Source organism: Denticeps clupeoides, chromosome 5, assembly GCF_900700375.1.
Source record: "Denticeps clupeoides chromosome 5, fDenClu1.1, whole genome shotgun sequence".
Classification (NCBI taxonomy): domain Eukaryota; kingdom Metazoa; phylum Chordata; class Actinopteri; order Clupeiformes; family Denticipitidae; genus Denticeps; species Denticeps clupeoides.
In genome coordinates this window covers 25,615,555-25,629,160 of record NC_041711.1, presented here as the reverse complement: position 1 = coordinate 25,629,160, position 13,606 = coordinate 25,615,555, and the positions used below count along the sequence as shown (strand labels likewise).

General features: G+C 41.2%; 1 protein-coding gene across 1 annotated transcript; it reads left to right on the top strand.

The window, feature by feature from the left end:
• Positions 1–6,921: 6,921 nt before the first annotated feature.
• On the top strand, positions 6,922–13,549 carry trim35-28 (tripartite motif containing 35-28). Its single transcript, XM_028980556.1, has 6 exons — positions 6,922–7,486; positions 10,127–10,222; positions 10,359–10,589; positions 10,814–10,836; positions 11,046–11,164; positions 11,903–13,549. The coding sequence occupies exons 1-6, from the start codon at positions 7,067–7,069 to the stop codon at positions 12,436–12,438; spliced, it is 1,425 nt and encodes a 474-aa protein (XP_028836389.1). The 5' UTR covers positions 6,922–7,066; the 3' UTR covers positions 12,439–13,549.
• Positions 13,550–13,606: the final 57 nt, after the last annotated feature.

The following is a 13,606-nucleotide window of genomic DNA, read 5'->3' as shown; positions in this document are numbered from 1 at the left end:
CTCTTCCGAAATTTACCGGAAAAGGCGGGGTCTAATCTTGGCATACACCTCCCAGAATGCACCAGAGTTGTTTTTGTCCTCCTCCATTACATACATTTCCCAGCATGCACTAGGAGTGTTTACTCACGGTAAGCCTTCTTTATCCAATGTCCATTTCTCCATGTTGTATCATAAACAAAAAATTGAGTTTTGAATCAAGTTTATTAGTCAAGTATCATCACCAACCATATATAACACAATTAACAATATATCAACAAATATTTACCACTGCAAACAATAACTTACAATAGACATTTGCACAATGATGTAGAATTACATTTTACACAATTTCACAAACATTAATAGATACTGAGAGAGAGATTGAGATGCTATGAAAGGGTTAAATGTTTCCAGGTTTTCCAATTCCAGGTTTTCCAGCTAATCTGTGAGAAAAAATACCTTTTGTTTATATCCAATTATTTATGGTTCTGCGCAAAAAGGGAGTTTGAAATTGAAGCTCTTCAGCCCACACTTGCCATGAAAATGGGTCTGACTGCAGACTTTAGTAACGTTATCCCAGTAACGTTATCCCTTTTAGAACAATTTCTTCACTTTATTGAAAAAAAAATTCAACCATTTAATCACTGATTTGTAATCAGTATTTCATTACTGATTAATACTATGCAGAACAATTTAGATGTGTAAGTGAAAAGCCAGACATAAAATTTCAGAAATGCTGCAGTGTTCAATACAGCATTTTAAGTTGTGTTTCCCAACCCAGTCTTCTGAGTGGACCACACAGTTCCGATATTTATATTCCCACTTCAAGGAGAGAGGTTCAATGCAGAGGACACATTTCACTGTGTGCACCGTGTGCTGTGCTGCTGTGTATCACATGTGACAATCACTTCACTTCAGTACGCACAGGATAATGCCAAATGAGGAGCAGGCCTATAAACTATATATTTTACTACCTCTAAAGCAATACATTCCTACTAGCATAGTAATACTAAGTGAAAGTGAAGTGATTGTCATTGTGATACACTGCAGCACAATAAAATGTGTCCTCGGCATTTAACCTATCACCTTAAGTGAGCAGCCATGAAAGGCGCGGTACCTTGCTCAGTGGTTTAGAATTTGAATCTGCAACCTTTTGATTACAGGTCTGCTTCCCGCAAGGCCATATAGTACGTATCTACCAGTATATTCTATATATATATACCAAAACTAGGGATTATGTGTAATTAATGTAATGTAGTGTTTGACCCATGGACATAGATAGATGCTTCATATCCTGAAATTTCTGAAGGTATTCAAAGGTATTCATATCCTGAAGGTATTCAAAAAAGGAAATAAACAAAAGAGAAAAAGCAGCATTGTCAACTGGTGCCATATTGTGAGTGGATTTTCAGAAGAAGGCAAAGGATCAAGATGCCAAATCTTTTTGCTTTTGGGGCAGTGCAAAACTTTGCACAGTTGTAAAAATTATACAAAAACTGTTTTTCACAACGTTCGCTGCTTCAGTGTTTTTATAACTTTTTGTCAGTTGTTTCTGTGGTGTATTAATGTAGAATTACATCAATACACAATTAGCATTCTCTTGGCTTTTATTGACAATTATGTCAATATTTGCAGTGTTGGGCCTTTTTTCAAGACCTCTGCAATTCGCCCTGACATGCTGTCAATCAACTTTGGGCAGTCCTGACTGATGGCAACCCATTCCTTCATCATCAGTGCTTGGAGTTTGTCAATCCCTGTACTTTATGCAGATATCAGTCTGTGTTTTGGTGCTTTTTCTTGGAGTGAAGTGGCTTCTTTGCTGCCCTTCTTGACACCAGGCCACCCTCCAAAATTCTTCACCTCACTGTGCATGCAGATGCCCTCACACATGCCTGTTGAATCCTGCAGCAGAATCATCTTTAGGAGACGGTCCTGGCGCTTGCTGGACTTCTTCACAACACTTGAACCTCTCTCCTTGAAGTTTTTTATGATCAGATGAGTGGTTGATTTTGGTGCAATCTTAGTAACAGCAATATCATTGCCTGAGAAGCCCTTTTTATGTAATGCAATGATGACTGCACGTAGGGTTGTAGTAGCCTAGTGGGTAACACACTCGCCTAAGAACCAGAAGACCCAGGTTCAAATCCCACTTACTACCATTGTGTCCCTGAGCAAGACACTTAACCCTAAGTTGCTCCAGGGGGGACTGTCCCTGTAACTACTGATTGTAAGTCTCTCTGGATAAGGGCGTCTGATAAATGCTGTAAATGTAAAATTTTCCTTGCAGGTAACCATGGTTAACAGAGGAAGAACAATGATTTCAAGCATCACCCTCCTTTTAAAGCATCCAGTCTGCTATTCTAAATCAATCAGCATGACAGAATGATCTCCAGCCTTGTGCTCATCAGCACTCTCACTGGTGTTAATGAGAGGATCACTGAAATTATCTCAGCAGGTTATTTTGTGGCAGTGGAATGCAGTGGAAATTGATTTTTGGGATTCATTTAATTTTCATGGCAAAGAGGGACTTTAATCTGATCACTCTTCATAACATTCTGGAGTATATACAGATTGCCATAAAAAGATGGAAGCAGCAAACTTTGTGAAAACCAGTATTTGTGTCATTCTCAAAACCTTTGGCCAATACTGTAGGCTGCAAACCAGATTGAAGGGATTTGCTTTTTTAGGTAAGGCAGAACAATAGTTCCTGCATGAATTTGACTATTACAACTATTTGACTATTACTATGTTGACTATTACCATTATTGCATATGTTGTATGTATGTGTGTCTGTTAAGGGACTGCAATCGGTGAGGTTTTTATTCTTAATGTCAATCTTAAATGATTTCGCTTTGTGTGTTGATTTAATTTCTTTACACACAACATTTAGATAGAACTGTTTGCTCTTCATTTTAGTCATGAGATCATTTAGGCACCAACTGCCCCTGTGTGTTCACTATTAAGTTATGTGTTTTGTTTAATTTTGGGTTATTCATATCCTTTTGCCAGTAGAAAGTTGAGCAAGAGCGTTCAGGTATACAGTCCAGCTCATCCCAAACCATCTTGATTGGGTTCAGGTCCGGTGACTGTGGAAGCCAGGTCTCCACTTTTTGTTAAGTGTATAACTCCACGTGGGTTCATTCATAGTTTTGATGCCTTCAGTGAGAATCTACCAATGTAAATGGTCATGAAAATAAAGAAAACTGTGTCCAAACTTGTGTACTGTATATCTCTTTTGCCCTAAATGTCACGTGTGAATGTATGTTTCTCACCCCTCAATATAGTAGTAAACTGCTGAATAAATGCGTTATTTTTATATGTTACTTTATGTTATTGTATAGAATAAAATCATAGACATTAAACACCTCATTTAACTGCAGAATTTTTATTTGACTTGTCATCAGTGAGGACCATCAAAGTGTGGCCAGCAGGGGCTGACATCACACTCCAGGACAGGTTCCAACACACAGACTGGAGTATGTTTGCTTCACAGGCCACCTGTGGCTCTCACACAGACATAGACATCTACACCTCCTCTGTTCTGAACTACATTAACACCACCATAGACACGGTTACTACTCAGAAACAGATCACCACATACCCAAACCAGAAGCCTTGGATGAACAAGGAGGTGCGTCTCCTGCTGAAGGCACGCAACAATGCCTTCAGATCGGGTGATGCACAGGCCTACGGCATTTCCAGGGCAAATCTGAAGAGTGGCATCAAAAAGGCCAAGCACTGCCACAAACTAAAGCTAGAGGAGTACTTCTCCAATGCTGATCCTCGACACTTGTGGCAGGGCATTCAGGCCATTACAGACTATAAACCCAGCAACTCAGCCCCCACAACCACAAATATCCTCTTTCTGAATGAGCTTAATGACTTTTATGCTCGCTTTGAAAGAGACAACAAGCAACCTGCTGTCAGGATCCCCTCATATTCACCTCCTTAGATGTTTGCACTGCACTGAGCCGGATCAACGCGCGCAGGGCTGCTGGACCAGACTGCACGGCGCATACTTAGAGCATGTGCAGAGCAGCTCGCTGGTGTATTCACAGACATTTTAACATGTCCCTCGCCCAAGCAGCTGTTCCTACATGCCTCAAATCCACCTCCATTGTGCCAGTGCCGAAACATTCTAGCCCAACATGCCTGAATGACTACCGCCCTGTAGCACTCACACCCATAATCATGAAGTGCTTCGAGCGGTTAGTCCTGGCACATCTGAGGGACTTTCTCCCACCAACTCTGGACCCACACCAGTTTGCCGTAGCAATAGGAGCACAGAGGATGCAGTCTCCATAGCGCTGCACTCTGTACTCACACACCTGGACAAGCAAAACACATATGCACGGATGCTGTTTGTTGATTTCAGCTCAGCATTTAACACTGTCATCCCCTTTAAATTAATCTCTAAACTTAGAGCCCTGGACATTAACACCTCACTTTGCAACTGGATTATGGACTTTCTGACCATCAGACCACAGCATGTAAGGTCAGGCCACATCTGCTCCACTACTGGGGTGGTTGTAGCCTAGTGGATAACACACTCGCCTATGAACCAGAAGACCCAGGTTCAAATCCCGCTTACTACCATTGTGTCCCTGAGCAAGACACTTAACACTAAATTGCTCCAGGGGGACTGTCCCCTGTGACTACTGATTGTAAGTCCCTCTGGATAAGGGCGTCTGATAAATGCCGTAAATGTAAATGTACTGTCACGCTCAGCACTGGTGTACCACAGGGCTGTGTGCTGAGACCCTTCCTCTACTCCCTCTTCACCCATGACTGCCGACCTATGTATGGATCAAACTCCGTTATTAAGTTTGCAGATGACACCACGGTGATAGGTCGACAACAACGATGACACTGCCTACAGGGAGGAGGTCCAGCATCTGGCCACTTGGTGCACAGAAAATAATCTGCTCCTAAACACCACCAAGACCAAGGAGCTCATTGTGGACTTCAGGAGGGAGAGAAGAGGCTCGGATGATCCCATCCACATCAATGGGATGACTGTGGAGCCTGTTACATCCTTCAAGTTCCTGGGGACCCACATCTCAGAGGACCTGTCCTGGAGCATCAACACCTCCAGCCTGGTCAAGAAGGCTCACCAGCGCCTCTTCTTCTTGAGAACATTAAAAAAGAACCAGCTACCCACTTCCATCCTGGTGAACTTCTACTGCTCTACAATAGAGAACATCCTTACCAGCTGTCTCACAGTGTGGTATGGAAGCTGCACTGTTGCTGAGCATAAGGCGATGCAGCGGGTGGTAGAAATTGCCCAGCGCATCACAGGGACTCCACTTCCATCCATTGAGGAAATCCAGAGGAAGCACTGCCTGCGTCGCGCTCGCAGTATTCTTAAGGACTCCTCCCACCCGGTCCACGGACTGTTCTCTCTCCTGCCTTCGGGCAGACACTTCAGGCTACCACGGACAAGAACCAGCAGACTGTCTCCTTGCTGAACTCCTCTGCCCCCCCCATACACTCCTCATACTTATTTTCCATCTCCTGCACATATCACTTTATGTATATGTAGCGGTTCTTCGGATTTTAACATTCTACAATTTAACAAACACCCTGATTGTCGTTATAATTCCCTTACCCACATCAGAATACAGGTAAACAAAATAAAAGTCTTTAGAAAATAAGAAAATAAAAGACACAAGAAAGAAGAAATACACTTATAAATCAAGTGTAACCATTTAACTCCGGCACATACATACATAACTTATTTGAACTGTATCCTGCACTTGCTGCTTATTGCACTTCTGGTTAGACCTAAACTGCATTTCGTTGCCCTGTACTTGTACATGTGTAAGGACAAAAAAGTTGAATCTAATCTAATCTAATCATATCTGTTGATCGATTGCCATTATTAATACTTAGATTAATATAATAATAAAAGCAGTTCAGCTTGAATGTAAACGTTGTTTTTTACCGTTTTCACGTCTATCTGTACTAGTACATTGTGGACCTGCCACTTGCAACATGGCGGTCGGTGGACGTATGGTATCAAGGCTCTCGCAAGCAAGAGCACCTGGCTCCAGCCGTAAAGCAGTTTGTGTGCGTCATAGATTTAAACAGTAGCTGTCGTCTATGGTAGCGACTGCGTCAATAGAGCCGCCATCTTGGGACGGGATTGTGCTCCTTTTAATTGAATGAACGTCTATCGGGGACATGGTGGAACTTGTCTTGGTTTGTTTCAAATGTCAAACATGTTTTTACGACCGAACCGTGAATTTTTTTGGAAAAAAAATATATAGGATAATTATATGTTCAAACTGTAATCTGCATATAGGTATTTTTCGTTCATTTGAAATAAACTTAAACTACACTCATAATACATGTAGAAAAATGCAAATAGAAACACCACAACAAAGGCAGCAATGTAAGCTGAAAGACCCCTGCAAGTCCTGTAACATTACCACTCATACATTTATATTTATCCAAAGCAACAAGCATTTATATGGATTTGTATAGAACTATAGACAATGAACTATACACAATACATTTTTCAGACAAGGAATTTTTTTTTAATATTTAACATGAAAAATTAACACCCATTCAAATAAACTATAGATAGGGCAGGTCCATACACAGAGGCATTTTATATACTGTAGATTTGTCAAGAACTATGGACAATGAACCATGCAATATATACAGGTGTCAGAACAGAAGCTGTGCCTTTCCTATGTGGCTGGGTCTGTAACATGAATAACTATTCGTCGAACACAAAATTTCATAACATATGAGTTGATAAAATACTTCTGCTTCATGAACATGTTATGGATGATTACAGCCAGTCCTGCATCTTCGCTCGTACCGTCAGAGAAGCGTGGTTGAATGAGCTTGGAACCCCCGTCCAAACGTGGCGGCGCCACCGACGCCTGCCGAGAGGCTGAATGCGACATCCAGTGTCGCGTGTCTCGATGGTGCGCATGCGTAGTCTAAACCGGGCTTCCGGCATAAGTTGGGCAGTTCCTAGTCCACGGACGTGTGGTCGAGTTTTGTTTGGGTTTTTTTATTTTTATGAGAAACTGAAAGTACATCGAGCAGACCCGTTCCTGCCCCGAGGACAACCATGGCCGAGTGCCTCTCCGATGACGAAATGGCAGACAGACCTTCCTTAATCGAGGACGACCTGACGTGTCCGGTGTGCAAGTCTCTCTTCCAGAACCCCGTCCTGTTGTCGTGTGGCCACAGCTTCTGCAGCGCCTGCCTGGAGAGCAGCTGGGCGGTGAAGAAGCAGTGCCCGATCTGCCGGAAGAACTGCGACGGCGAGCAGCCCATCCCCAACCGCTCCCTGAAGAGCACCTGCGAGTCGTACCAGAAGGAGAAAGGCTGGCGTGTGACGAGTGCGAGCGACGTCATTTGCGGGATCCACAAAAGCGACTTCCAGCTGTTCTGCGTGCGCGACGAGGCGCCGATATGCGTGGAGTGCGTGACCCTGCACGGGGGCCACGACCTGATGCCGATGTCCGAAGCTCTGCCGTTCTGCAAGGTGAGACAAGAGCGCCTTCAACTTTCCAGAGCCTTGGTCGACACGTGGTGGCCTAGCGGGTCGCGACCCCTGATCAGAGGGTTGCTCTCCAAGCGTGATTGTGAAAAGCAGAGGACACATTTCGTTGTGTCACAGTGTGCTGTGTCACTTCACTTTCACATGGTCACCATCGTACCCTTTACCACTGAGCACATGTTAACTTTTACTCCAATAACACTATTTTAAAGATTAACATCTCGTACTTTCAAATGTATTTGGCAAAACAACAAATCTATCTGTGTGAAACCTTTCAAATACACAGTCATACATGGTATGATATGCAGTGACATGTTTTTGCGACTGCTATAGACCTCAATATTGCAAATATTGCAAGTATTCAATTGAACCAGTAATCAAATAGCTCGGACAGCCTGCGGGAAGAAGCTCCTCCTCATTCTCTCTGTGTTGGACTTCAGGGAGCGGAAGCGCTTCCCTGATCACAGCAGAGAGAACAGTCCATTGTTGGGATGGCTGAGGTCCTTCACTATCTTCCTGGCCCTGGTCCAGCACCGCTTGCTGTAAATCGATTGAAGGTCAGGGAACTTGGTACAGATGATGCGTTCAGTTGATGGAACCACCCTCTGTAGGGCTCGCCTGTCCTGCATGGTGCTGTTCTCGAACCAGGTTGAGATGTTTCCTGTCAGGATGCTCTCTGTGGTGCAGGAGCAGAAGTTCCTAAGCACCTTGGAGGGCAGTCTGAAGTCTCTCAGGCGTCTGAGGTGGTAGAGACGCTGCCGGGCCTTTTTCACCACGGTGTTGATGTGACAGGACCATGACAGGTCCTGCATGATGTAATCACAGAGGTATTGGAAGCTGTTCACTCTCTCCACTGGGCACCTGTTGATGACAGGGGTCTGGTAATTCCTCTCCTGCTTGGTACTAAAGTCCACTATCAACTCCTTTGTCTTTTGACTAGTTTTCATACTTAACAGTGATAAGTGTCCAAGTCACGTGACTTGAGTACACTCCTGGAATGCAGGGGATGTCTGGACATGTTGGCCATAAATATGATCTTTTTGTATTGCAAAAATGACATTCTAAAACAAGGGCTGCAACTATTGAATATTTTTGGAATTGAGTATTCTGTAATTTTTTTATTGATTTAATTGAGTAATCGGATCAATCATACTTTTGCGTTTTTAAACAACTCTTTCAATATTAGTGTTATGCAACATGAAAATCCTCTTAAAATGAGCAAGCAATTGGCTGTTATTCCTCACAAAAAAGTTTTTTATTCAAACTCGATACTTTTATTAGATCAAAACCTTAAGGTTACTGGCTCCAGAATTAAGCCCATTTAATCAACCTTTCTGTGAAACATTCATCTACATGAAAAACTATGAAATTCACAAACATAGGTTAGCCTATTTGTCCATAGTTTTATTTTAATAAAAAAGAAAAAAGGGGTGCACTCCCTGCTATAGCCCATCTCAGAATAACGAATAAAAAGTATAAAGGTACAAAATAGTAAAAAGAAAATATAAACAAACAATTCAAGTATTACTAATAATCCAACTTAAACAATACAGTTCAGTTTCCAGTTGTATCCAGATGAGGTAGGTAGGTAGAATGTTGGTCTTTGTGCAATGTTATGTGCAAAATAGAGAGAGAGAGAATTAGTCTTAGTGCAGGTGTGTGCATGTACTGTGGGGAAGAAAAAAAACATTGTGCAACAAATGCCATAAACTCGCCCAAAGTTAAATCTATATGCTAATGAATGTAGATTTGTCCATCTGTAGCATTTATTATTACTACCTTATGTATGGGGAAGGCGTGTTTTGAGATGTAACCTATCAGTGTGTGTGTGTGTGTGGTGGTGGTGGTTGGGGAGGGGGGGGGTGTGGGGGGGCAGGAGGGAGGGATGAATTACATGAGTGAGATCTCATTCCTTATCACTATCGACACATAACACAAATAATTACAAATAATGTACATTCTAAGAAGCGCTAATGTTAGTTAGCAATCATACAAATACGATACCTTGTAGAAGCTCCGAGTCCGCTTGGAGAAGTGCGGTTTACGTGAGGATGCTTTTGGTTCAGGTGCTGTAGCATTGACAAAGTACTATTACGGTAAACCAGGTCCGTTTTACAGTATATACACTGCACTACATAGTTCACCTTACACAGCGTAAAATGCTCCCACATTTTATGCCTTTTTATGCACACCAATATCTTCAGTTTTCGCCAATAAAACAATGATTCCAGGGCTGCACAGTCATCTACAAAGCAGGAGTGATACAATAATAGATGCACATTGGTGACTAATTAAACGAAGAATTTTCCTCGCATATTTTTTGTAATCGAATCATTTGAGTTACTTGCGCTGCTGCTTGGCTCTGGAACTCACTGTTCTGTTGTTTTAATTAATTTGTTTTATATTTCATTCTGTTAGGTGACTTTGGGTTTTAGAAAGGCACCCTGAAATAAAATGTATTATTATTATTATTATTATAAGGAAAGGCACATTATTATTATTATGCTGTGAACCTTTTGGTTTTGTGAGTTCTTTGCTTGAATAATAGTTTTTTGTGATAATTTTGCTAATTACTGTCATTAGTTGTCTGTTCCTAATATCATTTTTAATGTTTTCATATTCAAGGCGGAGTTGAACCTGAAAATTAGTATCTTGGATGAGAAAGTTGAATACTTCAGGAAGCTGAAAAAAAGGTTTGGTGATACCATGTCGTTCATACAGGTAGGCTAATGTGCATCAGAATTTTTTTATTTTATTCATTTATTTCTTTCTTTTTCTCCGGACTCAGTAATCAAAATTTGTTTAAGTCACTCCCAGGCCACGAGTGCTGGCTTACAATGTCTTCTCTCCATTTTAGGCCCAGTCTGAGCAAGCTGAGATGCAGATAAGGAGCGAGTTCGACAGGCTGCGTGCACTTCTGAATACAGAAGAGGAATCCAGAGTTCTTGCTGTGAAGAAGGAAGAGGAGCAGAAGAAAGTGAAGATTAAGGAAAAAATTAGCTGCCTGAACACTGAAATCAAAGCTCTCTCAGAGCTCATCCAGTCAGTAAAGAGGGAGATGGGAGCAGAAGATCTGAACTTTCTTCTGGTACACCACTTAATTGCAGACCCATTACACTCACCTTATTACTTTTGGTTTAAAAATTTTTTTTTTAACAATTTTGTAATTTTTACAAATTACAATTTTAGTATTTTTGTAATGTCAAAGTTTAAAGATGAACCGTTAAATTCTCACCAATCATTATTGGGCCATTGAATGTTATAATAGGTTGATTATGAAATAAATAATCTTTTTCTTCTTTTTCTTCTTAGAACTTCCAAAATATGAAGCAAAGGTATGTAATTTATAAATCAAGTAAGATTTGTTGTGTAATATAGGAATGATGATCTTTCATTTGTAGTTACTGTTCAATAACTTTTGCCTACAATAAGCACCTTATTACTTCATTGGCAGATTTTTAGACTTCATTTTTTCTTACATTTTAACACTATACCTTCTGGTGGTCAGCTGCTCACCATAACACACTTCTCTTCACTGACACAGGGCCCAGTGGACCAGCGAACCCAATACAAAAGACCCAGATGAGCTCATAAACATGAGCAAACACCTGGGCTCACTAGGGTTCAAGATCTGGGCGAAAATGCAGTCATATATCACATGCCGTGAGTATTACCTGGTGTGGCATGGAGAGGGAGTGGATTCTGGAAAGTTTACTGGCAGAGGATGTCCATGCACAATTTATCTGAACTGCAGCACTGTCCTTGTGCCTGTACTGAAATCACAGCTCGATATTTTAGTGTGTGCAGAAACAACATGCATATAATTGTTTGTAGTTACAATATTCTCTGAAGGCAGACGCTGAAAGGAAAGAGAATAGCAGTGCCGTTTGCTTTCAGCTGATCCCAGTCGCATTATCTGGGTCTGTGGTTGACCTGCCTGAATTTTTTTCAGTTCTATACCACTTGCCCTTTATTGGTAGATTTATTAGACTATATATACTTGGCACTGTGGTACACTGAGTTTGAATCCCATCTCACACTGTGTGTGCCGGGTTTGCATGCTCTCTGTGTGTTGGCATGGGTTTCCTTCAGTTTTCTTCCCATTGTCCAAAGGCATGCCCACTAGGTGAATTGGCAACCCTGAATTGTCCATAGGTGTGTGTGTGTGTGTGTGTGCATGCATGTACCCTGTGGTGGGTTGGTTCCCTGCTCAGCGCTCAGTGTCCTGGGATTGGGCTCCAGCAGCCACGACCCTGTATAGGACTGAGTGAGAGTACTCAGTATCTCAGGAGCACTTTAATCATTTGTATAAAAATGTATAGAAGGAATTATGTTGTTAGCGGCTTATTTCTTTTTCTTTATTTATTTATGTCCATATAATTATGCGTGTCACTCTCACAGTGCCAGTGCTCATGGACCCCAACACAGCCTCCCCTTGGCTCTCCATGACGCCAGATTTCAGCAGTGTGCACAAAAGCTCAGGTCGACAATCATTGCCGGACAATGCTGAGCGGTTTGACCCCTGTGTGTTCGTCCTCGGCTCTGAGGGCTTCACTGCAGGACGCCACCGCTGGGATGTCCACGTGGGCGACAACCCAAAGTGGATTCTAGGGGTGTGCAAGGAGTCAGTGTCCAGGAAGAGGAAGTTCACAGTTACTACAGATGGAGGGGTGTGGACTATTGGCCTGAGCAAAGGCGAGTATCATGCTTTGACATCACCCCGTACTTCGCTGAAGGTGGAGAGGAGACCTGAGACTGTGAGGGTCAAGCTCAATATGGAGAAGGGAGAAGTCTCTTTCTGGGATTTGGGCAACAACAAGCACCTGTGCACCTACACCGATAAGTTTCCTGAAAAATTGTTTCCACTCTTTGGTCCTGGCCTGCACGACACACCTATGGCTGTTTTACCATCTAACATAACCATACGTAAACTGTAGCTGTAGCCACAGTGCCTTACAAATGTGTGCATTTTACAGTTTTCTGTGTAGAATCATAAACATTTACTTCAAGTAATTACCAAATTCTCTTTTTAACATTTTATTGCTGGCCAAAACACTGCATTGCCATAACTGAGATTATACAGATATTTAACCATGTACAAATTACATTTGTAATTAACAAATTACATTTGTACATTAACTGCTTTAGTTGGTAAATTTAGTCACTCTAGTAACTAATAAACTTCGACACTATTTAAATTAGCGTATGATTATATTGGGTTATGGCTTTCAGTGGGTTCGGGTATGGGGTGCTACGAGTGTCAAAAAAATAGATAAGTATCTTATCAATATTTTGAATGGTGACTCCATATTTGAAACAACACAGACTAGATCACTGTTAGTCCTGCCCACTTAGTTTGATTGGTCAGACTGACATAGAAGTAATTCATGGTGTGTTGAATGAGCCCAAATTAAATTGTGAAATATTTCAGTATGACACATTTATTAAAGTATATTTTTATATTGCATGTCATATTGAATGAATTAATAGGCCTTTAATTTCTCATTTTAAGTAATTAATGAGTAATAAATAAGCAAATTATTATAAAATAATTTATTTATTTCGTTTTGGCCCTCGTAGCAATAACAACACTATTATTGGCGTTTTTTAAAAAATGGATACCCCAGCAGGGGGAGCAAGTGTTCAGGAGATTAGGTGAAATGAATGTATAGATATTGATATCATTTCTATCACTCTATTATGTGCCTTTTGTCATAAAGTAATGCCAGATTTAGTTTGTTTATATAAGCATTATAATCCTTTTTATTTGAAAAAACTTTGTGTGTAAATATGTTTATTATGTAATAATATGTTATGTAATTACATAATATTGTGTAATTATTGTTCTTCTTGTTATGAAATATTTTATTGTATAATAATAAAACTTGCATTGCTTTGATGCCCTGAGTATGAAGTAAAAGATTGTTTGCAGGTGAACTTTCCAAAATGAAGTTTACAAAAAAAACGTTTCTAAATCTACTTTCTCATACCAGATTCATATGAGGTGGGGGTCGGCCGTGCAGTTGACCTGGCAAAAGTTGGGCACAACTCTCCCCATTTCCCTGGCCACATGCATCCCTAGTGGCTGGGTTAAAATATAGTTCT

What these genes read in the sequence shown, in the direction of transcription:
- trim35-28 (XM_028980556.1), top strand. Translation starts at nt 7,067, where the DNA reads ATGGCCGAGTGCCTCTCCGATGACGAAATGGCAGACAGACCTTCCTTA. An exon ending in TTCCAAAATATGAAGCAAAG is followed by an intron (nt 10,837 to 11,045) that starts GTATGTAATTTA and finishes TCACTGACACAG; the next exon opens with GGCCCAGTGGACCAGCGAAC. An exon ending in GCAGTCATATATCACATGCC is followed by an intron (nt 11,165 to 11,902) that starts GTGAGTATTACC and finishes TCACTCTCACAG; the next exon opens with TGCCAGTGCTCATGGACCCC.